The sequence below is a fragment of the Heptranchias perlo genome, chromosome 10, assembly GCF_035084215.1.
Source record: "Heptranchias perlo isolate sHepPer1 chromosome 10, sHepPer1.hap1, whole genome shotgun sequence".
NCBI lineage: Eukaryota > Metazoa > Chordata > Chondrichthyes > Hexanchiformes > Hexanchidae > Heptranchias > Heptranchias perlo.
The window spans coordinates 78,191,641-78,218,168 of NC_090334.1; the positions used below are offsets into that span (position 1 = coordinate 78,191,641).

At 40.3% G+C, this 26,528-nt stretch overlaps 1 protein-coding gene across 1 annotated transcript in view; it reads left to right on the top strand.

The window, feature by feature from the left end:
• Nucleotides 1–335: 335 nt before the first annotated feature.
• Nucleotides 336–26,528, top strand: part of LOC137326792 (uncharacterized) — a 65,254-nt gene continuing 39,061 nt past the window's right edge. Inside the window, exons 1-6 of the mRNA XM_067992187.1 lie at nucleotides 336–741; nucleotides 1,765–1,879; nucleotides 4,124–4,314; nucleotides 4,534–4,668; nucleotides 6,986–7,148; nucleotides 15,387–15,955. Of these exons, the coding sequence (XP_067848288.1) occupies nucleotides 336–741; nucleotides 1,765–1,879; nucleotides 4,124–4,314; nucleotides 4,534–4,668; nucleotides 6,986–7,148; nucleotides 15,387–15,955 (1,579 nt within the window). The remainder of the gene's footprint in view (nucleotides 742–1,764; nucleotides 1,880–4,123; nucleotides 4,315–4,533; nucleotides 4,669–6,985; nucleotides 7,149–15,386; nucleotides 15,956–26,528) is intronic.

Genomic DNA, 26,528 nt, shown 5'->3' on the forward strand with positions numbered 1-26,528 from the left:
CTGGTATTAACTCTGCTGATATTAACTCCACTGATATTAACTCCACTGATATTAACTCCGCTGATATTAACTCCACTGATATTAACTCCGCTGGTATTAACTCTGCTGATATTAACTCCACTGATATTAACTCCGCTGGTATAAAATCCGCTGGTATTAACTCCACTGATATTAATTCCGCTGCTGATATTAACTCCGCTGGTATTAACTCTGCTGATATTAACTCCACTGATATTAACTCCGCTGGTTTTAACTCCACTGTTATTAACTCCGCTGCTGGTATTCACTCCGCTGCTGGTAATTACTCCGCTGATATTAACTCCGCTGCTGGTATTATGTCCGCTGCTGGTATTAACTCCGCTGATATTAACTCCGCTGGTATTAACTCCGCTGATATTAACTCCGCTGATATTAACTCTGCTGATATTAACTCCGCTGGTATTAACACCGCTGGTATCAACTCTGCTGATATTAACTCCACTGTTATTAACTACGCTGCTGGTAACTCCACTGATATTAGCTCCACTGATATGAACTCCACTGGTATTAACTCTGCTGATATTAACTCCACTGGTATTAACTCTGCTGATATTAACTCCACTGGTATTAACTCCGCTGATATTAACTCCACTGATATTAACTCCGCTGATATTAACTCCACTGATATCAGCTCCGCTGACATTAACTCCGCTGATATTAATTCCGCTGCTGGTATTAACTCCACTGATATTAACTCCGCTGGTATGAACTCCGCTGATATTAACTCCGCTGCTGGTATTAACTCCACTGATATTAATTCCACTGATATTAACTCCGCTGGTATTAACTCCGCTGCTGGTATTAACTCCACTGATATTAACTCCGCTGGTATTAAGTCAGCTGATATTAACTCCGCTGATATTAACTCCACTGCTGGTATTAACTCCACTGATATTAACATCACAGATATTAACTCCGCTGGTATTAACTCTGCTGATATTAACTCCGATGATATTAACTCTGCTGATATTAACTCTGCTGATATTAACTCCGCTGATATTAACTCCACTGATATTATCTCCGCTGATATTAACTCCGCTGATATTAACTCCGCTGATATTAACTCTGCTGATATTAACTCCACTGGTATTAACTCCGCTGATATTAACTCCACTGGTATGAACTTCGCTGGTATCAACTCCGCTGATATTAACTCGGCTGATATAAACTCCGCTGGTATTAACTCTGCTGATATTAACTCCGCTGATATTAACTCCGCTGATATTAACTCTGCTGCTGGTATTAACTCCGCTGGTACTAACTCCACTGATATTAATTCCGCTGCTGATATTAACTCCGCTGGTATTAACTCTGCTGATATTAACTCCACTGATATTAACTCCGCTGGTTTTATCTCCACTGTTGTTAACTCCGCTGCTGGTATTCACTCCGCTGCTGGTATTAACTCCGCTGATATTAATTCCGCTGCTGATATTAACTCCGCTGATATTAACTCCGCTGGTATTAACTCCGCTGATATTAACTCCGCTGATATTAACTCCGCTGGTATTAACTCCGCTGGTATTAACTCCACTGATAATAACTCTGCTGCTGGTATTAACTCCACTGATATTAATTCCACTGATATTAACTCCGCTGGTATTAACTCCGCTGCTGGTATTAACTCCACTGATATTAACTCCGCTGGTATTAAGTCAGCTGATATTAACTCCGCTGATATTAACTCCACTGCTGGTATTCACTCCACTGATATTAACACCACAGATATTAACTCCGCTGGTATTAACTCTGCTGATATTAACTCCACTGATATTAACTCCACTAGTATTAACTACGCTGCTGGTATGAACTCCACTGATATGAACTCCGCTGGTATTAAGTCAGCTGATATTAACTCCGCTGATATTAACTCCACTGCTGGTATTAACTCTGCTGATATTAACTCTACTGATATTAACTCCACTGGTATTAACTCTGCTGATATTAACTCGACTGATATTAACTCCGCTGGTATTAACTCCGCTGATATTAATTCCGCTGCTGGTATTAACTCCGCTGGTATTAACTCCACTGATATTAATTCCGCTGCTGATATTAACTCCGCTGGTATTAACTCTGCTGATATTAACTCCACTGATATTAACTCCGCTGGTATTAACTCCACTGATATTAATTCCGCTGCTGATATTAACTCCGCTGCTGGTATTAACTCCACTGATATTAACACCACAGATATTAACTCTGCTGATATTAACTCCGCTGGTATTAACTCCGCTGATATCAACTCTGCTGATATTAACTCCACTGGTATTAACTCCGCTGCTGCTAACTCCACTGATATTCGCTCCACTGATATTAACTCCACTGGTATTAACTCTGCTGATATTAACTCCACTGATATTAACTCTGCTGATATTAACTCCACTGGTATTAACTCTGCTGATATTAACTCCACTGGTATTAACTCCGCTGATATTGACTCCACTGATATTAACTCCGCTGATATTAACTCCACTGATATCAGCTCCGCTGACATTAACTCCGCTGATATTAATTCCGCTGCTGGTATTAACTCCACTGATATTAATTCCACTGATATTAACTCCGCTTGTATTAACTCCGCTGCTGGTATTAACTCCACTGATATTAACTCCGCTGGTATTAAGTCAGCTGATATTAACTCCGCTGATATTAACTCCACTGCTGGTATTAACTCCACTGATATTAACACCACAGATATTAACTCCGCTGTGATTAACTCTGCTAATATTAACTCCACTGATATTAACTCCGCTGGTATTAACTCCGCTGCTGGTATTAACTCCACTGATATTAACTCCGCTGGTATTAAGTCAGCTGATATTAACTCCGCTGATATTAACTCCACTGCTGGTATTAACTCCACTGATATTAACACCACAGATATTAACTGGGCTGGTATTAACTCCGCTGGTATTAACTCCACTGATATTAATTCCGCTGCTGATATTAACTCCGCTGGTATTAACTCTGCTGATATTAACTCCACTGATATTAACTCCGCTGGTTTTATCTCCACTGTTGTTAACTCCGCTGCTGGTATTAACTCCGCTGCTGATATTAACTCCGCTGATATTAACTCCGGTGATATTAACTCCGCTGATATTAACTCCGCTGATATTAACTCCGCTGGTATTAACTCCGCTGGTATTAACTCTGCTGGTACTAACTCCGCTGCTGGTATTAACTCCGCTGATATTAATTCCGCTGCTGATATTAACTCCGCTGCTGGTATTAGCTCCGCTGATATTAATTCCGCTGCTGATATTAACTCCGCTGCTGGTATTAACTCCGCTGATATTAACTCCGCTGATATTAACTCCGCTGGTATTAACTCCGCTGCTGGTATTAACTCCACTGATATTAACTCCGCTGGTATTAAGTCAGCTGATATTAACTCCGCTGATATTAACTCCACTGCTGGTATTAACTCCACTGATATTAACACCACAGATATTAACTCCGCTGGTATTAACTCTGCTGATATTAACTCCACTGATATTAACTCCGCTGCTGGTATTAACTCCGCTGATATTAACTCCGCTGATATTAACTCCGCTGGTATTAACTCCGCTGCTGGTATTAACTCCACTGATATTAACTCCGCTGGTATTAAGTCAGCTGATATTAACTCCGCTGATATTAACTCCACTGCTGGTATTAACTCCACTGATATTAACACCACAGATATTAACTCCGCTGGTATTAACTCTGCTGATATTAACTCCACTGATATTAACTCCGCTGGTATTAACTCCGCTGATATTAACTCGTCTGCTGGTATAAAATCCGCTGGTATTAACTCCACTGATATTAAGTCCGCTGCTGATACTAACTCCGCTGGTTTTAACTCCACTGTTATTAACTCCGCTGCTGGTATTAACTCCGCTGCTGGTATTAACTCCGCTGATATTAACTCCGCTGCTGGTATTAACTCCGCTGGTATTAACTCCGCTGATATTAACTCCGCTGATATTAACTCTGCTGATATTAACTCCGCTGGTATTAACTCCGCTGATATCAACTCTGCTGATATTAACTCCACTGGTATTAACTCCGCTGCTGGTAACTCCACTGATATTAGCTCCACTGATATGAACTCCACTGGTATTAACTCTGCTGATATTGACTCCACTGGTATAAACTCTGCTGACGTTAACTCCACTGGTATTAACTCCGCTGATATGAACTCCACTGATATTAACTCCGCTGATATTAACTCCACAGATATCAGCTCCGCTGACATTAACTCCGCTGCTATTAATTCCGCTGCTGGTATGAACTCCACTGTTATTAACTCCGCTGGTATTAACTCCGCTGATATGAACTCCGCTGCTGGTATTAACTCCGCTGATATTAACTCCGCTGGTATTAACTCTGCTGATATTAACTCCACTGATATTAACTCCGCTGGTATTAACTCCACTGATATTAATTCCACTGCTGATATTAACTCCGCTGCTGCTATTAACTCCACTGATATTAACACCACAGATATTAACTCTGCTGATATTAACTCCGCTGGTGTTAACTCCGCTGTTATCAACTCTGCTGATATTAACTCCACTGGTATTTACTCCGCTGCTGCTAACTCCACTGATATTCGCTCCACTGATATTAACTCCACTGGTATTAACTCTGCTGATATTACTCCACTGGTATTAACTCTGCTGATATTAACTCCGCTGATATTAACTCCGCTGATATTAACTCCACTGATATGAACTCCGCTGATATGAACTCCACTGATATTAACTCTGCTGATATTAACTCCGCTGATAGTAACTCCGCTGATATTAACTCCGCTGATATTAACTCCACTGGTATTAACTCCACTGATATTAACTCTGCTGATATTAACTCCGCTGGTGTTCACTCCGCTGATATCAACTCTGCTGATATTAACTCCACTGGTATTAACTCCGCTGCTGCTAACTCCACTGATATTCGCTCCACTGATATTAACTCCACTGGTATTAACTCTGCTGATATTAACTCCACTGATATTAACTCCGCTGATATCAACTCCGCTGATATTAACTCCGCTGATATTAACTCCACTGATATTAACTCTGCTGATATTATCTCCGCTGGTGTTAACTCCGCTGATATCAACTCTGCTGATATTAACTCCACTGCTATTAACTCCGCTGCTGCTAACTCCACTGATATTCGCTCCACTGATATTAACTCCACTGGTATTAACTCTGCTGATATTAACTCCACTGGTATTAACTCTGCTGATATTAACTCCACTGGTATTAACTCCGCTGATATTAACTCCGCTGATATTAACTCCGCTGATATTAACTCCGCTGATATTAACTCCGCTGATATGAACTCCACTGATATTAACTCCGCTGGTATTAACTCCACTGATATTAGCTCCGCTGGTATTAACTCCGCTGATATTAACTCCACTGATATTAACTCCGCTGATATTAACTCCACTGATATTAACTCCGCTGGTATTAACTCCGCTGATATTAACTCCGCTGCTGGTATTAACTCCACTGATATTAATTCCACTGATATTAACTCCGCTGGTATTAACTCCGCTGCTGGTATTAACTCCACTGATATTAACTCCGCTGGTATTAAGTCAGCTGATATTAACTCCGCTGATATTAACTCCACTGCTGGTATTAACTCCACTGATATTAACAACACAGATATTAACTCCGCTGGTATTAACTCTGCTGATATTAACTCCACTGATATTAACTCCGCTGGTATTAACTCAGCTGATATTAATTCCGCTACTGGTATTAACTCCGCTGGTATTAACTCCACTGATATTAATTCCGCTGCTGATATTAACTCCGCTGGTATTAACTCTGCTGATATTAACTCCACTGATATTAACTCCGCTGGTATTAACTCCACTGATATTAATTCCACTGCTGATATTAACTCCGCTGCTGCTATTAACTCCACTGATATTAACACCACAGATATTAACTCTGCTGATATTAACTCCGCTGGTGTTAACTCCGCTGTTATCAACTCTGCTGATATTAACTCCACTGGTATTAACTCCGCTGCTGCTAACTCCACTGATATTCGCTCCACTGATATTAACTCCACTGGTATTAACTCTGCTGATATTACTCCACTGGTATTAACTCTGCTGATATTAACTCCACTGGTATTAACTCCGCTGATATTAACTCCGCTGATATTAACTCCACTGCTGGTATAAAATCCGCTGGTATTAACTCCACTGATATTAAGTCCGCTGCTGATATTAACTCCGCTGGTTTTAACTCCACTGTTATTAACTCCGCTGCTGGTATTAACTCCGCTGCTGGTATTAACTCCGCTGATATTAACTCCGCTGCTGGTATTAACTCCGCTGGTATTAACTCCGCTGATATTAACTCCGCTGATATTAACTCTGCTGATATTAACTCCGCTGGTATTAACTCCGCTGATATTAACTCCGCTGATATTAACTCTGCTGATATTAACTCCACTGATATTAACTCCGCTGGTATTAACTCAGCTGATATTAATTCCGCTACTGGTATTAACTCCGCTGGTTTTAACTCCACTGTTATTAACTCCGCTGCTGGTATTAACTCCGCTGCTGGTATTAACTCCGCTGATATTAACTCCGCTGCTGGTATTAACTCCGCTGGTATTAACTCCGCTGATATTAACTCCGCTGATATTAACTCTGCTGATATTAACTCCGCTGGTATTAACTCCGCTGATATTAACTCCGCTGATATTAACTCTGCTGATATTAACTCCACTGATATTAACTCCGCTGGTATTAACTCAGCTGATATTAATTCCGCTACTGGTATTAACTCCGCTGGTATTAACTCCACTGATATTAATTCCGCTGCTGATATTAACTCCGCTGGTATTAACTCTGCTGATATTAACTCCACTGATATTAACTCCGCTGGTATTAACTCCACTGATATTAACACCACAGATATTAACTCTGCTGATATTAACTCCGCTGGTGTTAACTCCGCTGTTATCAACTCTGCTGATATTAACACCACTGGTATTAACTCCGCTGCTGCTAACTCCACTGATATTCGCTCCACTGTATTAACTCCACTGGTATTAACTCTGCTGATATTACTCCACTGGTATTAACTCTGCTGATATTAACTCCACTGGTATTAACTCCGCTGATATTAACTCCGCTGATATTAACTCCACTGCTGGTATAAAATCCGCTGGTATTAACTCCACTGATATTAAGTCCGCTGCTGATATTAACTCCGCTGGTTTTAACTCCACTGTTATTAACTCCGCTGCTGGTATTAACTCCGCTGCTGGTATTAACTCCGCTGATATTAACTCCGCTGCTGCTATTAACTCCGCTGGTATTAACTCCGCTGATATTAACTCCGCTGATATTAACTCTGCTGATATTAACTCCGCTGGTATTAACTCCGCTGATATCAACTCTGCTGATATTAACTCCACTGGTATTAACTCCGCTGCTGGTAACTCCACTGATATTAGCTCCACTGATATTAACTCCACTGGTATTAACTCTGCTGATATTACTCCACTGGTATTAACTCTGCTGATATTAACTCCACTGGTATTAACTCCGCTGATATTAACTCCACTGATATTAACTCCGCTGATATGAACTCCGCTGCTGGTATTAACTCCACTGATATTAATTCCACTGATATTAACTCCGCTGGTATTAACTCCGCTGCTGGTATTAACTCCACTGATATTAATTCCACTGATATTAACTCCGCTGGTATTAACTCCGCTGCTGGTATTAACTCCACTGATATTAACTCCGCTGGTATTAACTCTGCTGATATTAATTCCACTGATATTAACTCCGCTGGTATTAACTCCGCTGCTGGTATTAACTCCACTGATATTAATTCCACTGATATTAACTCCGCTGGTATTAACTCCGCTGCTGCTATTAACTCCACTGATATTAACACCACAGATATTAACTCTGCTGATATTAACTCCGCTGGTGTTAACTCCGCTGTTATCAACTCTGCTGATATTAACTCCACTGGTATTAACTCCGCTGCTGCTAACTCCACTGATATTCGCTCCACTGATATTAACTCCACTGGTATTAACTCTGCTGATATTACTCCACTGGTATTAACTCTGCTGATATTAACTCCGCTGATCTTAACTCCGCTGATATTAACTCCACTGATATTAACTCCGCTGATATGAACTCCACTGATATTAACTCCGCTGATATTAACTCCGCTGATATTAACTCCGCTGATATTAACTCCGCTGATATTAACTCCACTGATATTAACTCTGCTGATATTAACTCCGCTGGTGTTAACTCCGCTGATATCAACTCTGCTGATATTAACTCCACTGGTATTAACTCCGCTGCTGCGAACTCCACTGATATTCGCTCCACTGATATTAACTCCACTGATATTAACTCCGCTGATATTAACTCCACTGATATTAACTCCGCTGATATTAACTCCACTGATATTAACTCCACTGATATTAACTCCACTGGTATTAACTCCGCTGATATTAACTCCACTGATATTAACTCCGCTGATATTAACTCCACTGATATTAACTCCGCTGGTATTAACTCCGCTGATATTAACTCCGCTGCTGGTATTAACTCCACTGATATTAATTCCACTGATATTAACTCCGCTGGTATTAACTCCGCTGCTGGTATTAACTCCACTGATATTAACTCCGCTGGTATTAAGTCAGCTGATATTAACTCCGCTGATATTAACTCCACTGCTGGTATTAACTCCACTGATATTAACTCCGCTGGTATTATGTCAGCTGATATTAACTCCGCTGATATTAACTCCACTGCTGGTATTAACTCCACTGATATTAATGCCACAGATATGAACTCCGCTGATATTAACTCTGCTGATATTAACTCCACTGATTATTAACTCCGCTGGTATTAACTCAGCTGATATTAATTCCGGTGCTGGTATTAACTCCGCTGGTATTAACTCCACTGATATTAATTCCGCTGCTGATATTAACTCCGCTTGTATTAACTCCGCTGATATTAACTCCACTGATATTAACTCCGCTGATATGAACTCCGCTGCTGGTATTAACTCCACTGATATTAATTCCACTGATATTAACTCCGCTGGTATTAACTCCGCTGCTGGTATTAACTCCACTGATATTAATTCCACTAATATTAACTCCGCTGGTATTAACTCCGCTGCTGGTATTAACTCCACTGATATTAACTCCGCTGGTATTAACTCTGCTGATATTAACTCCACTGATATTAACTCCGCTGGTATTAACTCCGCTGCTGGTATTAACTCCACTGATATCAACTCCACTGATATTAATTCCGCTGCTGATATTAACTCCGCTGGTATTAACTCTGCTGATATGAACTCCACTGATATTAACTCCGCTGGTATCAACTCCACTGATATTAATTCCGCTGCTGATATTAACTCCGCTGCTGCTATTAACTCCACTGATATTAACACCACAGATATTAACTCTGCTGATATTAACTCCACTGGTATTAACTCCGCTGATATCAACTCTGCTGATATTAACTCCACTGGTATTAACTCCGCTGCTGCTAACTCCACTGATATTCGCTCCACTGATTTTAACTCCACTGGTATTAACTCTGCTGATATGAACTCCACTGGTATTAACTCTGCTGATATTAACTCCACTGGTATTAACTCCGCTGATATTAACTCCACTGATATTAACTCTGCTGATATGAACTCCACTGATATCAGCTCCGCTGACATTAACTCCGCTGATATTAATTCCGCTGCTGGTATTAACTCCACTGATATTAACTCCGCTGGTATTAACTCTGACGATCCGGATTCTTTCCCCTCAGTCTGGTTCAGTAATAACTGAAGTCGAATACATTTTAAAGTTCAACACATCTTTAATAGCAGGGTTCTTAGTCTGCAGCATTGATTTGGACTCCTGATAGAGTCCCTCTATGCTGGCAGAGCAAGAACAACAACATACAGAAGTCCACACGTTTTTATACAAATCAATAGGGTTGGAACATACTTAACGAGGGTCAACACCAATCATAAGCCGGGCACAGGTTGCCATGCGAGGTTACATTATTTCCGACCAATCATAAATCGTCCATGTGCTGATCATGCTGCTGTTAGACATCAAAGGGGATAACTTCCTCACTTTCCAACTTAGAATGTTCTTCCCTGTTCCTTCTGTTCCTTATCTCCCAACCTGGAATGTCTTTCAACTTTGGCTAAGCTCGTTACCTATATTGATCTGCCATAAACATGGAGACATTCAGACCAGTCCTTGACTCACATCAAAGACCTATCATTGATAAGACAATGCAGGCCTGCTGACGAAGCAAACATATGGCCCAGCAGGAGGGCCAGGCCACTTGTATCAATCTCAGTTACTAACTAATTAACCCTTTCTAACCATTTTGCATTCTGCTTCTTTGCCACATAGACATTTTAATATTTTACCGAAAACTGACCACGTAGGGATTCTCAACTCCGCTGATATGAACTCCGCTGCTGGTATTAACTCCGCTGCTGGTATTAACTCCACTGATATGAACTCCGCTGGTATTAAGTCAGCTGATATTAACTCCGCTGATATTAACTCCACTGCTGGTATTAACTCCACTGATATTAACACCAAAGATATTAACTCCACTGGTATTAACTCCGCTGGTATTAACTCCGCTGCTGGTATTAACTCCACTGATATTAACTCTGCTGGTATTAAGTCAGCTGATATTAACTCCGCTGATATTAACTCCACTGCTGGTATTAACTCCACTGATATTAATGCCACAGATATGAACTCCGCTGGTCTTAACTCTGCTGATATTAACTCCACTGATTATTAACTCCGCTGGTATTAACTCAGCTCATATTAATTCCGCTGCTGGTATTAACTCCGCTGGTATTAACTCCACTGTTATTAATTCCGCTGCTGATATTAACTCCGCTGGTATTAACTCTGCTGATATTAACTCCACTGATATTAACTCCGCTGGTATTAACTCCACTGATATTAACACCACAGATATTAACTCCGCTGGTATTAAATCTGCTGATATTAATGCTGGTGATATTAACTCCGCTGGTATTAACTCCGCTGATATTAACTCCGCTGCTGGTATTAACTCCGCTGGTATTAACCCCACTGATATTAATTCCGCTGCTGATATTAACTCCGCTGGTATTAACTCTGCTGATATTAACTCCACTGATATTAACTCCGCTGGTTTTATCTCCACTGTTGTTAACTCCGCTGCTGTTATTAACTCCGCTGCTGGTATTAACTCCGCTGATATTAATTCCGCTGCTGATATTAACTCCGCTGATATTAACTCCGCTGATATTAACTCTGGTGATATTAACTCCGCTGATATTAACTCCGCTGGAATTAACTCCGCTGGTGTCAACTCTGCTGATACTAACTCCGCAGCTGGTATTAACTCCGCTGATATTAATTCCGCTGCTGATATTAACTCCGCTGCTGGTATTAACTCCACTGATATTAACTCCGCTGGTATTAACTCTGCTGATATTAACTCCGCTGATATTAACTCTGCTGATATTAACTCCACTGGTATTAACTCCGCTGGTATTAACTCCGCTGATATTAACTCCGCTGCTGGTATGAACTCCACTGATATTAATTCCACTGATATTAACTCCGCTGGTATTAACTCTGCTGATATTAACTCCACTGATATTAACTCCGCTGGTATTAAATCCGCTGCTGGTATTAACTCCACTGATATTAACTCCGCTGATATTAACTCCGCTGACATTAACTCCAATGCTGGTATCAACTCCACTGATATTAACACCACAGATATTAACTCCGCTGGTATTAACTCTGCTGTTATTAACTCCACTGATATTAACACCACAGATATTAACTCCGCTGGTATTAACTCCGCTGACATTAACTCCACTGCTGGTATCAACTCCACTGATATTAACTCCGCTGGTATTAACTCCGCTGGTATTAACTCTGCTGATATTAACTCCGCTGCTGGTATTAACTCCGCTGATATTAATTCCGCTGCTGATATTAACTCCGCTGCTGGTATTAACTCCACTGATTTTAACTCCGATGGTATTAACTCTGCTGATATTAACTCCGCTGATATAAACTCCGCTGATATTAACTCCGCTGATATTAACTCCGCTGGTATTAACTCCGCTGGTATTAACTCCGCTGCTGGTAATAACTCCACTGATATTAATTCCACTGATATTAACTCCGCTGGTATTAACTCCGCTGCTGGTATTAACTCCACTGATATTAACTCCGCTGGTATTAAGTCAGCTGTTATTAACTCCGCTGATATTAACTCCACTGCTGGTATTAACTCCACTGATATTAACACCACAGATATTAACTCCGCTGGTATTAACTCTGCTGATATTAACTCCGAAGCTGGTATTAATTCCACTGATATTAACTCCGCTGGTATTCAGTCAGCTGATATTAACTCCGCTGATATTAACTCCACTTCTGTTATTAACTCCACTGATATTAACACCACAGATATTAACTCCGCTGGTCTTAACTCTGCTATTATTAACTCCACTGATATTAACTCCGCTGGTATTAATTCTGCTACTGGTTTAACTCCACTGATATTAACTCCGCTGGTATTAATTCTGCTACTGGTTTAACTCCACTGATATTAACTCCACTGATATTAACACCACAGATATTAACTCCGCTGATATTAACTCCGCTGATATGAACTCCACTGCTGGTATTAACTCCACTGATATTAACGCCACAGATATGAACTCCGCTGGTATTAACTCTGCTGATATTAACTCCACTGATTATTAACTCCGCTGGTATTAACTCAGCTGATATTAATTCCGCTGCTGGTATTAACTCCGCTGGTATTAACTCCACTGATATTAACTCCACAGAGATTAACTCCGCTGGTATTAACTCAGCTGATATTAACTCCACTGATGGGCCGAAGGGCCTCTATCCGTGCTGTATAACTCTGATATTAACTCCGCTGGTATTAACTCCGCTGATATTAACTCCGCTGCTGGTAATAAATCCGCTGGTATTAACTCCACTGATATTAATTCCGCTGCTGATATTAACTCTGCTCGTATTAACTCTGCTGATATTAACTCCACTGATATTAACTCCGCTGGTTTTAACTCCACTGATATTAACTCCGCTGCTGGTATTAACTCCGCTGATATTAACTCCGCTGGTATTAACTCTGCTGATATTAACTCCACTGATACTAACTCCACTGGTATGAACTCCGCTGATATTAACTCCGCTGATATTAATTCCGCTGCTGATATTAACTCCGCTGCTGGTATTAACTCCGCTGATATTAACTCCGCTGGTATTAACTCTGCTGATATTAACTCCACTGATATTAACTCTGCTGATAGGAACTCCGCTGATATTAACTCCACTGATATTATCTCCACTGATATTAACTCTGCTGCTAGTAACTCCACTGATATTAACTCCACTGGTATTAAATCCGCTGCTAGTAACTCCACTGATATTAACTCCACTGGTATTAACTCTGCTGATATTAACTCCACTGGTATTAACTCCGCTGATATTAACTCCACTGGTCTTAACTCCGCTGATATTAACTCCACTGGTATTAACTCCGCTGATATTAACAACACTGATATTAATTCCGCTGCTGGGATTAACTCCACTGATATTAACTCCGCTGGTATTAACTCCACTGATATTAACTCCACTGCTGGTATTAACTCCACAGATATTAACTCCGCTGGTATTAACTCTGCTGATATTAACTCCACTGATATTAACTCCGCTGGTATTAACTCTGCTGATATTAACTCCACTGATATTAATTCCGCTGCTGATATTAACTCCGCTGGTATTAACTCTGCTGATATTAACTCCACTGATATTAACTCCGCTGCTGGTATTAACTCCGCTGATATCAACTCCGCTGCTGGTATTAACTCCACTGATATTAACTCTGCTGGTATTAACTCAGCTGATATTAACTCCGCTGATATTAACTCCACTGCTGGTATTAACTCCACTGATATTAACTCCACAGATATTAACTCCGCTGGTTTTAACTCCACTGTTATTAACTCCGCTGCTGGTATTAACTCCGCTGCTGGTATTAACTCCGCTGATATTAATTCCGCTGCCGATATTAACTCCGCTGCTGGTATTAACTCCGCTGATATTAACTCCGCTGGTATTAACTCCACTGATATTAACTCCACTGATATTAACTCCGCTGATATTAACTCTGCTGGTATTAACTCTGCTGATATTAACTCCACTGGTATTAACTCTGCTGATATTAACTCCACTGCTATTAACTCCGCTGATATTAACTCCACTGATATTAACTCCGCTGATATTAACTTCACTGATATTAGCTCCGCTGATATTAACTCCGCTGATATTAATTCCGCTGCTGGAATTAACTCCACTGATATTAACTCCACTGGTATTAACTCTGCTGATATTAACTCCACTGGTATTAACTCCGCTGATATTAACTCCACTGGTCTTAACTCCGCTGATATTAACTCCACTGGTATTAACTCCGCTGATATTAACAACACTGATATTAATTCCGCTGCTGGAATTAACTCCACTGATATTAACTCCGCTGGTATTAACTCCACTGATATTAACTCCACTGCTGGTATTAACTCCACAGATATTAACTCCGCTGCTATTAACTCTGCTGATATTAACTCCACTGATATTAACTCCGCTGGTATTAACTCTGCTGATATTAACTCCACTGATATTAATTCCGCTGCTGATATTAACTCCGCTGGTATTAACTCTGCTGATATTAACTCCACTGATATTAACTCCGCTGCTGGTATGAACTCCGCTGATATCAACTCCGCTGCTGGTATTAACTCCACTGATATTAACTCTGCTGGTATTAACTCAGCTGATATTAACTCCGCTGATATTAACTCCACTGCTGGTATTAACTCCACTGATATTAACTCCACAGATATTAACTCCGCTGGTTTTAACTCCACTGTTATTAACTGCGCTGCTGGTATTAACTCCGCTGCTGGTATTAACTCCGCTGATATTAATTCCGCTGCTGATATTAACTCCGCTGCTGGTATTAACTCCGCTGATATTAACTCCGCTGGTATTAACTCCACTGATATTAACTCCACTGATATTAACTCCGCTGATATTAACTCTGCTGGTATTAACTCTGCTGATATTAACTCCACTGGTATTAACTCTGCTGATATTAACTCCACTGGTATTAACTCCGCTGATATTAACTCCACTGATATTAACTCCGCTGATATTAACTTCACTGATATTAGCTCCGCTGATATTAACTCCGCTGATATTAATTCCGCTGCTGGAATTAACTCCACTGATATTAACTCCGCTGGTATTAACTCCGCTGATATTAACTCCGCTGCTGGTATTAACTCCACTGATATTAATTCCACTGATATAAACTCCATTGATATTAACTCCACTGCTGGTATTAACTCCACTGATATTAACTCCGCTGGTTTTAACTCCACTGTTAATAACCCCGCTGCTGGTATTGTCTCCGCTGCTGGTATTAACTCCGCTGATATTAATTCCGCTGCTGATATTAACTCCGCTGCTGGTATTAACTCCGCTGATATTAAGTCCGCTGGTATCAACTCTGCTGATATTAACTCCGCTGCTGGTATTAACTCCGCTGATATTAATTCTGCTGCTGATATTAACCCAACTGCTGGTATTATCTCCACTGATATTAACACCACAGATATTAACTCCGCTGGTATTAACTCCGCTGGTATTAAATCCGCTGATATGAACTCCACTGCTGGTATTAACTCCGCTGGTATTAACTCCACTGATATTAATTCCGCTGCTGATATTAACTCCGCTGGTATTAACTCTGCTGATATTAACTCGACTGATGGGCCGAAGGGCCTCTATCCGTGCTGTATAACTCTGATATCAACTCCGCTGGTTTTAACTCCACTGTGATTAACTACGCTGCTGGTATTAATTCCGCTGCTGGTATTAACTCCACTGATATTAATTCCGCTGCTGATATTAACTCCGCTGGTATTAACTCCGCTGATATTAACTCCGCTGGTATTAACTCCACTGATATTAATTCCACTGATATTAGCTCCGCTGATATTAACTCCGCTGATATTAATTCCGCTGCTGATATTAACTCCGCTGGTATTAACTCCGCTGGTATTAACTCCGCTGATATTAACTCCGCTGCTGGTATTAACTCCACTGATATTAACACCACAGATATTAACTCCGCTGGTATTAAGTCAGCTGATATTACTCCGCTGATATTAACTCCACTGCTGGTATTTACTCCACTGATATTAACACCACAGATATTAACTCCGCTGGTATTAACTCTGCTGATATTAAATCCACTGATATTAACTCCGCTGTTATTAACTCCGCTGATATTAACTCCGCTGCTGGTATAAAATCCGCTGGTATTAACTCCACTGATATTAATTCCGCTGGTATTAACTCTGCTGATATTAACTCCACTGATATTAACTCCGCTGGTTTTAACTCCACTGTTATCAACTCCGCTGCTGGTATTAACTCCGCTGATATTAACTCCGCTGGTATTAACTCCGCTGATATTAACTCCGCTGATATTAACTCTGCTGATATTAACTCCGCTGGTATTAACTCTGCTGATATTAACTCTGCTGATATTAACTCCACTGGTATTAACTCCGCTGCTAGAAACTCCACTGATATTAGCTCCAATGATATTAACTCCACTGGTATTAACTCTGCTGATATTAACTCCACTGGTATGAACTCTGCTGATATTAACTCCACTGGTATTAACTCCGCTGATATTAACTCCACTGATATTAACTCCGCTGATATTAACTCCACTGACATCAGCTCCGCTGACATTAAGTCCGCTGATATTAATTCCGCTGCTGGTAATAACTCCACTGATATTAACTCCGCTGGTATTAACTCCGCTGATATTAACTCTGCTGCTGGTATTAACTCCACTGATATTAATTCCACTGATATTAACTCCGCTGGTATTAACTCCGCTGCTGGTATTAACTCCACTGATATTAACTCCGCTGGTATTAAGTCAGCTGATATTAACTCCGCTGATATTAACTCCACTGCTGGTATTAACTCCACTGATATTAACACCACAGATATTAACTCCGCTGGTATTAACTCTGCTGATATTAATTCCACTGATATTAACTCCGCTGGTATTAACTCCGCTTCTGGTATTAACTCCACTGATATTAACACTGCTGGTATTAAGTCAGCTGACATTAACTCCGCTGATATTAACTCCACTGCTGGTATTAACTCCACTGATATTAACACCACAGATATTAACTCTGCTGGTATTAACTCTGCTGATATTAACTCCGCTGGTATTAACTCCGCTGATATTAACTCTGCTGATATTAACTCCACTGGTATTAACTCCGCTGCTGGTAACTCCACTGATATTAGCTCCAATGATATTAACTCCGCTGCTGGTATTAACTCCACTGATATCAATTCCACTGATATTAACTCCGCTGGTATTAACTCCGCTGCTGGTATTAACTCCACTGATATTAACACCACAGATATTAACTCCGCTGGTATTAAGTCAGCTGATATTAACTCCGCTGATATTAACTCCACTGCTGGTATTTACTCCACTGATATTAACACCACAGATATTAACTCCGCTGGTATTAACTCTGCTGATATTAAATCCACTGATATTAACTCCGCTGTTATTAACTCCGCTGATATTTACTCCGCTGCTGGTATAAAATCCGCTGGTATTAACTCCACTGATATTAATTCCGCTGCTGATATTAACTCCGCTGGTATTAACTCTGCTGATATTAACTCCACTGATATTAACTCCGCTGGTTTTAACTCCACTGTTATCAACTCCGCTGCTGGTATTAACTCCGCTGATATTAACTCCGCTGGTATTAACTCCGCTGATATTAACTCCGCTGATATTAACTCTGCTGATATTAACTCCGCTGGTATTAACTCTGCTCATATTAACTCTGCTGATATTAACTCCACTGGTATTAACTCCGCTGCTAGAAACTCCACTGATATTAGCTCCAATGATATTAACTCCACTGGTATTAACTCTGCTGATATTAACTCCACTGGTATGAACTCTGCTGATATTAACTCCACTGGTATTAACTCCGCTGATATTAACTCCACTGATATTAACTCCGCTGATATTAACTCCACTGATATCAGCTCCGCTGACATTAAGTCCGCTGATATTAATTCAAGCTGCTGGTAATAACTCCACTGATATTAACTCCGCTGGTATTAACTCCGCTGATATTAACTCTGCTGCTGGTATTAACTCCACTGATATTAATTCCACTGATATTAACTCCGCTGGTATTAACTCCGCTGCTGATATTAACTCCACTGATATTAACTCCGCTGGTATTAAGTCAGCTGATATTAACTCCGCTGATATTAACTCCACTGCTGTTATTAACTCCACTGATATTAACACCACAGATATTAACTCCGCTGGTATTAACTCTGCTGATATTAATTCCACTGATATTAACTCCGCTGGTATTAACTCCGCTGCTGGTATTAACTCCACTGATATTAACACTGCTGGTATTAAGTCAGCTGACATTAACTCCGCTGATATTAACTCCACTGCTGGTATTAACTCCACTGATATTAACACCACAGATATTAACTCTGCTGGTATTAACTCTGCTGATATTAACTCCGCTGGTATTAACTCCGCTGATATTAACTCTGCTGATATTAACTCCACTGGTATTAACTCCGCTGCTGGTAACTCCACTGATATTAGCTCCAATGATATTAACTCCACTGGTATTAACTCTGCTGATATTAACTCCACTGGTATTAACTCTGCTGATATTAACTCCACTGGTATTAACTCTGCTGATATTAACTCCACTGGCATTAACTCCGCTGATATTAACTCCACTGATATTAACTCCGCTGATATTAACTCCACTGATATTAACTCCGCTGGTATTAACTCCGCTGATATGAACTCCGCTGCTGGTATTAACTCCACTGATATTAATTCAACTGATATTAACTCCGCTGGTATTAACTCCGCTGCTGGTATTAACTCCACTGATATTAACTCCGCTGGTATTCAGTCAGCTGATATTAACTCCGCTGATATTAACACCACAGATATTAACTCAGCTGGTATTAACTCTGCTGATATTAACTCCACTGATATTAACTCCGCTGGTATTAACTCCGCTGCTGGTATTAACTCCACTGATATTAACTCCGCTGGTATAATGTCAGCTGATATTAACTCCGCTGATATTATCTCCACTGCTGGTATAAACTCCACTGATATTAACGCCACAGATATGAACTCCGCTGGTATTAACTCTGCTGATATTAACTCCACTGATATTAACTCCGCTGGTATTAACTCCGCTGATATTAACTCCACTGATATTAATTCCGCTGCTGATATGAACTCCGCTGGTATTAACTCTGCTGATATTAACTCCACTGATATTAACTCCGCTGCTGGTATTAACTCCGCTGATATTAACTCCGCTGATATTAACTCCGCTGCTGGTATTAACTCCACTGATATTAACTCTGCTGGTATTAACTCAGCTGATATTAACTCCGCTGATATTAACTCCACTGCTGGTATTAACTCCACTGATATTAACTCCACAGATATTAACTCCGCTGGTATTAACTCAGCTGATATTAACTCCACTGATGGGCCGAAGGGCCTCTATCCGTGCTGTATAACTCTGATATCAACTCCGCTGGTATTAACTCCGCTGATATTAACTCCGCTGCTGGTATTAAATCCGCTGGTATTAACTCCACTGATATTAATTCCGCTGCTGATATTAACTCTGCTCGTATTAACTCTGCTGATATTAACTCCACTTATATTAACTCCGCTGGTTTTAACTCCACTGATATTAACTCCGCTGCTGGTATTAACTCCGCTGATATTAACTCCGCTGGTATTAACTCTGCTGATATTAACTCCACTGATACTAACTCCACTGGTATGAACTCCGCTGATATTAACTCCGCTGATATTTATTCCGCTGCTGATATTAACTCCGCTGCTGGTATTAACTCCGCTGATATTAACTCCGCTGGTATTAACTCTGCTGATATTAACTCCACTGATATTAACTCTGCTGATAGGAACTCCACTGATATTAACTCCACTGATATTATCTCCACTGATATTAACTCTGCTGCTAGTAACTCCACTGATATTAACTCCACTGGTATTAAATCCACTGCTAGTAACTCCACTGATATTAACTCCACTGGTATTAACTCTGCTGATATTAACTCCACTGGTCTTAACTCCGCTGATATTAACTCCACTGGTATTAACTCCGCTGATATTAACAACACTGATATTAATTCCGCTGCTGGAATTAACTCCACTGATATTAACTCCGCTGGTATTAACTCCACTGATATTAACTCCACTGCTGGTATTAACTCCACAGATATTAACTCCGCTGGTATTAACTCTGCTGATATTGACTCCACTGATATTAACTCCGCTGGTATTAACTCCGCTGATATTAACTCCACTGATATTAACTCCACTGATATTAACTCCGCTGATATTAACTCCACTGATATTAACTCCGCTGATATTAACTCTTGCTGGTATTAACTCTGCTGATATTAACTCCACTGGTATTAACTCTGCTGATATGAACTCCACTGGTATTAACTCCGCTGATATTAACTCCACTGATATTAACTCCGCTGATATTAACTTCACTGATATTAGCTCCGCTGATATTAACTCCGCTGATATTAATTCCGCTGCTGGTATTAACTCCGCTGATATTAACTCCGCTGGTATTAACTCTGCTGATATTAACTCCACTGATACTAACTCCACTGGTATGAACTCCGCTGATATTAACTCCGCTGATATTTATTCCGCTGCTGATATTAACTCCGCTGCTGGTATTAACTCCGCTGATATTAACTCCGCTGGTATTAACTCTGCTGATATTAACTCCACTGATATTAACTCTGCTGATAGGAACTCCACTGATATTAACTCCACTGATATTATCTCCACTGATATTAACTCTGCTGCTAGTAACTCCACTGATATTAACTCCACTGGTATTAAATCCACTGCTAGTAACTCCACTGATATTAACTCCACTGGTATTAACTCTGCTGATATTAACTCCACTGGTCTTAACTCCGCTGATATTAACTCCACTGGTATTAACTCCGCTGATATTAACAACACTGATATTAATTCCGCTGCTGGAATTAACTCCACTGATATTAACTCCGCTGGTATTAACTCCACTGATATTAACTCCACTGCTGGTATTAACTCCACAGATATTAACTCCGCTGGTATTAACTCTGCTGATATTGACTCCACTGATATTAACTCCGCTGGTATTAACTCCGCTGATATTAACTCCACTGATATTAACTCCACTGATATTAACTCCGCTGATATTAACTCCACTGATATTAACTCCGCTGATATTAACTCTTGCTGGTATTAACTCTGCTGATATTAACTCCACTGGTATTAACTCTGCTGATATGAACTCCACTGGTATTAACTCCGCTGATATCAACTCCACTGATATTAACTCCGCTGATATTAACTTCACTGATATTAGCTCCGCTGATATTAACTCCGCTGATATTAATTCCGCTGCTGGAATTAACTCCACTGATATTAACTCCGCTGGTATTAACTCCGCTGATATTAACTCCGCTGCTGGTATTAACTCCACTGATATGAATTCCACTGATATAAACTCCGCTGATATTAACTCCACTGCTGGTATTAACGCCACTGATATTAACTCCGCTGGTTTTAACTCCACTGTTATTAACCCCGCTGCTGGTATTATCTCCGCTGCTGGTATTAACTCCGCTGATATTAAGTCCGCTGGTATTAACTCTGCTGATATTAACTCCGCTGCTGGTATTAACTCCGCTGATATTAATTCCGCTGCTGATATTAACCCAACTGCTGGTATTATCTCCACTGATATTAACACCACAGATATTAACTCCGCTGGTATTAACTCCGCTGGTATTAACTCCGCTGATATTAACTCCACTGCTGGTATTAACTCCGCTGGTATTAACTCCACTGATATTAATTCCGCTGCTGATATTAACTCCGCTGGTATTAACTCTGCTGATATTAACTCGACTGATATTAACTCCGCTGGTTTTAACTCCACTGTTATTAACTACGCTGCTGGTATTAATTCCGCTGCTGGTATTAACTCCACTGATATTAATTCCGCTGCTGATATTAACTCCGCTGGTATTAACTCCGCTGATATTAACTCCGCTGGTGTTAACTCCGCTGATATTAATTCCACTGATATTAACTACGCTGATATTAACTCCGCTGATATTAACTCCACTGTTATTAACTCTGCTGATAGTAACTCCGCTGATATTAACTCCACTGATATTATCTCCACTGATATTAACTCTGCTGCGAGGAACTCCACTGATATTAACTCCACTGGTATTAACTCCACTGGTATTAACTCTGCTGACATTAACTCCACTGGTATTAACTCCGCTGATACTAACTCCACTGATATTAACTCCACTGATATTAACTCCGCTGGTATTAACTCCGCTGATATTAATTCCACTGATATTAACTCCACTGATATTAACTGCACTGTTATTAACTCTGCTGATATTAACTCTGCTGATATTAACTCCACTGGTATTGACTCTGCTGATATTAACTCCACTGGTATTAACTCCGCTGATATTAACTCCGCTGATATTAACTCCGCTGATATTAGCTCCGCTGATATTAACTCCGCTGATATTAACTCCGCTGATATTAACTCCGCTGATATTAACTCCGCTGATAGTAACTCCACTGGTATTAACTCTGCTGATATCAACTCCACTGATATTAAGTCTGCTGCCAGTAACTCCACTGATATTAACTCCACTGGTATTAACTCCGCTGATATTAACTCCGCTGGTATTATTAACTCTGCTGATAATAACTCCACTGATATTAACTCCACTGATATTAACTCCGCTGATATTAACAGTGCTGATAGTAACTCCGCTGATATTAACTCCACTGATATTAACTCCACTGGTATTAACTCCACTGATATTAGCTCCGCTGATATTAACTCCGCTGATATTAATTCCGCTGCTGGTATTAACTCCACTGATATTAACTCTGCTGGTATTAACTCCGCTGATATTAACTCCACTGCTGGTATTAACTCCACTGATACCAATTCCACTGATATTAACTCCGCTGGTATTAACTCCGCTGCTGGTATTAACTCCACTGATATTAACTCCGCTGGTATTAAGTCAGCTGATATCAACTCCGCTGATATTAACTCCACTGCTGGTATTTACTCCACTGATATTAACACCACAGATATGAACTCCGCTGGTATTAACTCTGCTGATATTAACTCCACTGATATTAACTCCGCTGGTATTAACTCCGCTGATATTAACTCCGCTGCTGTTATAAAATCCGCTGGTATGAACTCCACTGATATTAATTCCGCTGCTGATATTAACTCCGCTGGTATTAACTCTGCTGATATTAACTCCACTGATATTAACTCCGCTGGTTTTAACTCCACTGTTATCAACTCCGCTGCTGGTATTAACTCCACTGATATTAACTCCGCTGGTATTAACTCCGCTGATATTAACTCCGCTGATATTAACTCCGCTGGTATTAACTCTGCTGATATTAACTCTGCTGATATTAACTCCACTGGTATTAACTCCGCTGCTAGTAACTCCACTGATATTAGCTCCAATGATATTAACTCCACTGGTATTAACTCTGCTGATATTAACTCCACTGGTATGAACTCTGCTGATATTAACTCCACTGGTATTAACTCCGCTGATATTAACTCCACTGATATTAACTCCGCTGGTATTAACTCCGCTGATATTAACTCCACTGATATTACTTCCGCTGCTGATATTAACTCCGCTGGTATTAACTCTGCTGATATTAACTCCACTGATATTAACTCCGCTGGTTTTAACTCCACTGTTATTAACTCCGCTGCTGGTATGAACTCCGCTGCTGGTATTAACTCCGCTGATATTAATTCCGCTGCTGATATTAACTCCGCTGCTGGTATTAACTCCGCTGATATTAACTCCGCTGGTATTAACTCCGCTGATATTAACTCGACTGATATTAACTCCACTGATATTAACTCCGCTGATATTAACTCCACTGATATTAACTTCGCTGATATTAACTCTGCTGGTATTAACTCTGCTGATATTAACTCCACTGGTATTAACTCTGCTGATATGAACTCCGCTGCTGGTATTAACTCCACTGATATTAATTCCACTGATATTAACTCCGCTGTTATTAACTCCGCTGCTGGTATTAACTCCACTGATATTAACTCCGCTGGTATTCAGTCAGCTGATATTAACTCCGCTGGTATTAACTCCACTGCTGGTATTAACTCCACTGATATTAACACCACAGATATTAACTCCGCTGGTATTAACTCTGCTGATATTAACTCCACTGATATTAACTCCGCTGGTATTAACTCAGCTGCTGGTATTAACTCCACTGATATTAACTCCGCTGGTATAAAGTCAGCTGATATTAACTCCGCTGATATTAACTCCACTGCTGGTATTAACTCCACTGATATTAACGCCACAGATATGAACTCCGCTGGTATTAACTCTGCTGATATTAACTCCACTGATATTAACTCCGCTGGTATTAACTCCGCTGATATTAACTCCACTGATATTAATTCCGCTGCTGATATGAACTCCGCTGGTATTAACTCTGCTGATATTAACTCCACTGATATTAACTCCGCTGCTGGTATTAACTCCGCTGATATTAACTCCGCTGATATTAACTCCGCTGCTGGTATTAACTCCACTGATATTAACTCTGCTGGTATGAACTCAGCTGATATTAACTCCGCTGATATTAACTCCACTGCTGGTATTAACTCCACTGATATTAACTCCACAGCTATTAACTCCGCTGGTATTAACTCAGCTGATATTAACTCCACTGATGGGCCGAAGGGCCTCTATCCGTGCTGTATAACTCTGATATCAACTCCGCTGGTATTAACTCCGCTGATATTAACTCCGCTGATATTAACTCTGCTCGTATTAACTCTGCTGATATTAACTCCACTGATATTAACTCCGCTGGTTTTAACTCCACTGATATTAACTCCGCTGCTGGTATTAACTCCGCTGATATTAACTCCGCTGGTATTAACTCTGCTGATATTAACTCCACTGATACTAACTCCACTGGTATGAACTCCGCTGATATTAACTCCGCTGATATTTATTCCGCTGCTGATATTAACTCCGCTGCTGGTATTAACTCCGCTGATATTAACTCCGCTGGTATTAACTCTGCTGATATTAACTCCACTGATATTAACTCTGCTGATAGGAACTCCACTGATATTAACTCCACTGATATTATCTCCACTGATATTAACTCTGCTGCTAGTAACTCCACTGATATTAACTCCACTGGTATTAAATCCGCTGCTAGTAACTCCACTGATATTAACTCCACTGGTATTAACTCTGCTGATATTAACTCCACTGGTATTAACTCCGCTGATATTAACTCCACTGGTCTTAACTCCGCTGATATTAACTCCACTGGTATTAACTCCGCTGATATTAACAACACTGATATTAATTCCGCTGCTGGAATTAACTCCACTGATATTAACTCCGCTGGTATTAACTCCACTGATATTAACTCCACTGCTGGTATTAACTCCACAGATATTAACTCCGCTGGTATTAACTCTGCTGATATTAACTCCACTGATATTAACTCCGCTGGTATTAACTCCGCTGATATTAACTCCACTGATATTAATTCCGCTGGTATTAACTCTGCTGATATTAACTCCACTGATATTAACTCCGCTGGTTTTAACTCCACTGTTATTAACTCTGCTGCTGGTATTAACTCCGCTGATATTAATTCCGCTGCTGATATTAACTCCGCTGCTGGTATTAACTCCGCTGCTGGTATTCACTCCGCTGATATTAACTCCGCTGGTATTAACTCCGCTGATATTAACTCCACTGATATTAACTCCACTGATATTAACTCCGCTGATATTAACTCCACTGATATTAACTCCGCTGATATTAACTCCACTGGTATGAACTCTGCTGATATTAACTCCACTGGTATTAACTCCGCTGATATTAACTCCACTGATATTAACTCCGCTGATATTAACTTCACTGATATTAGCTCCGCTGATATTAACTCCGCTGATATTAATTCCGCTGCTGGAATTAACTCCACTGATATTAACTCCGCTGGTATTAACTCCGCTGATATTAACTCCGCTGCTGGTATTAACTCC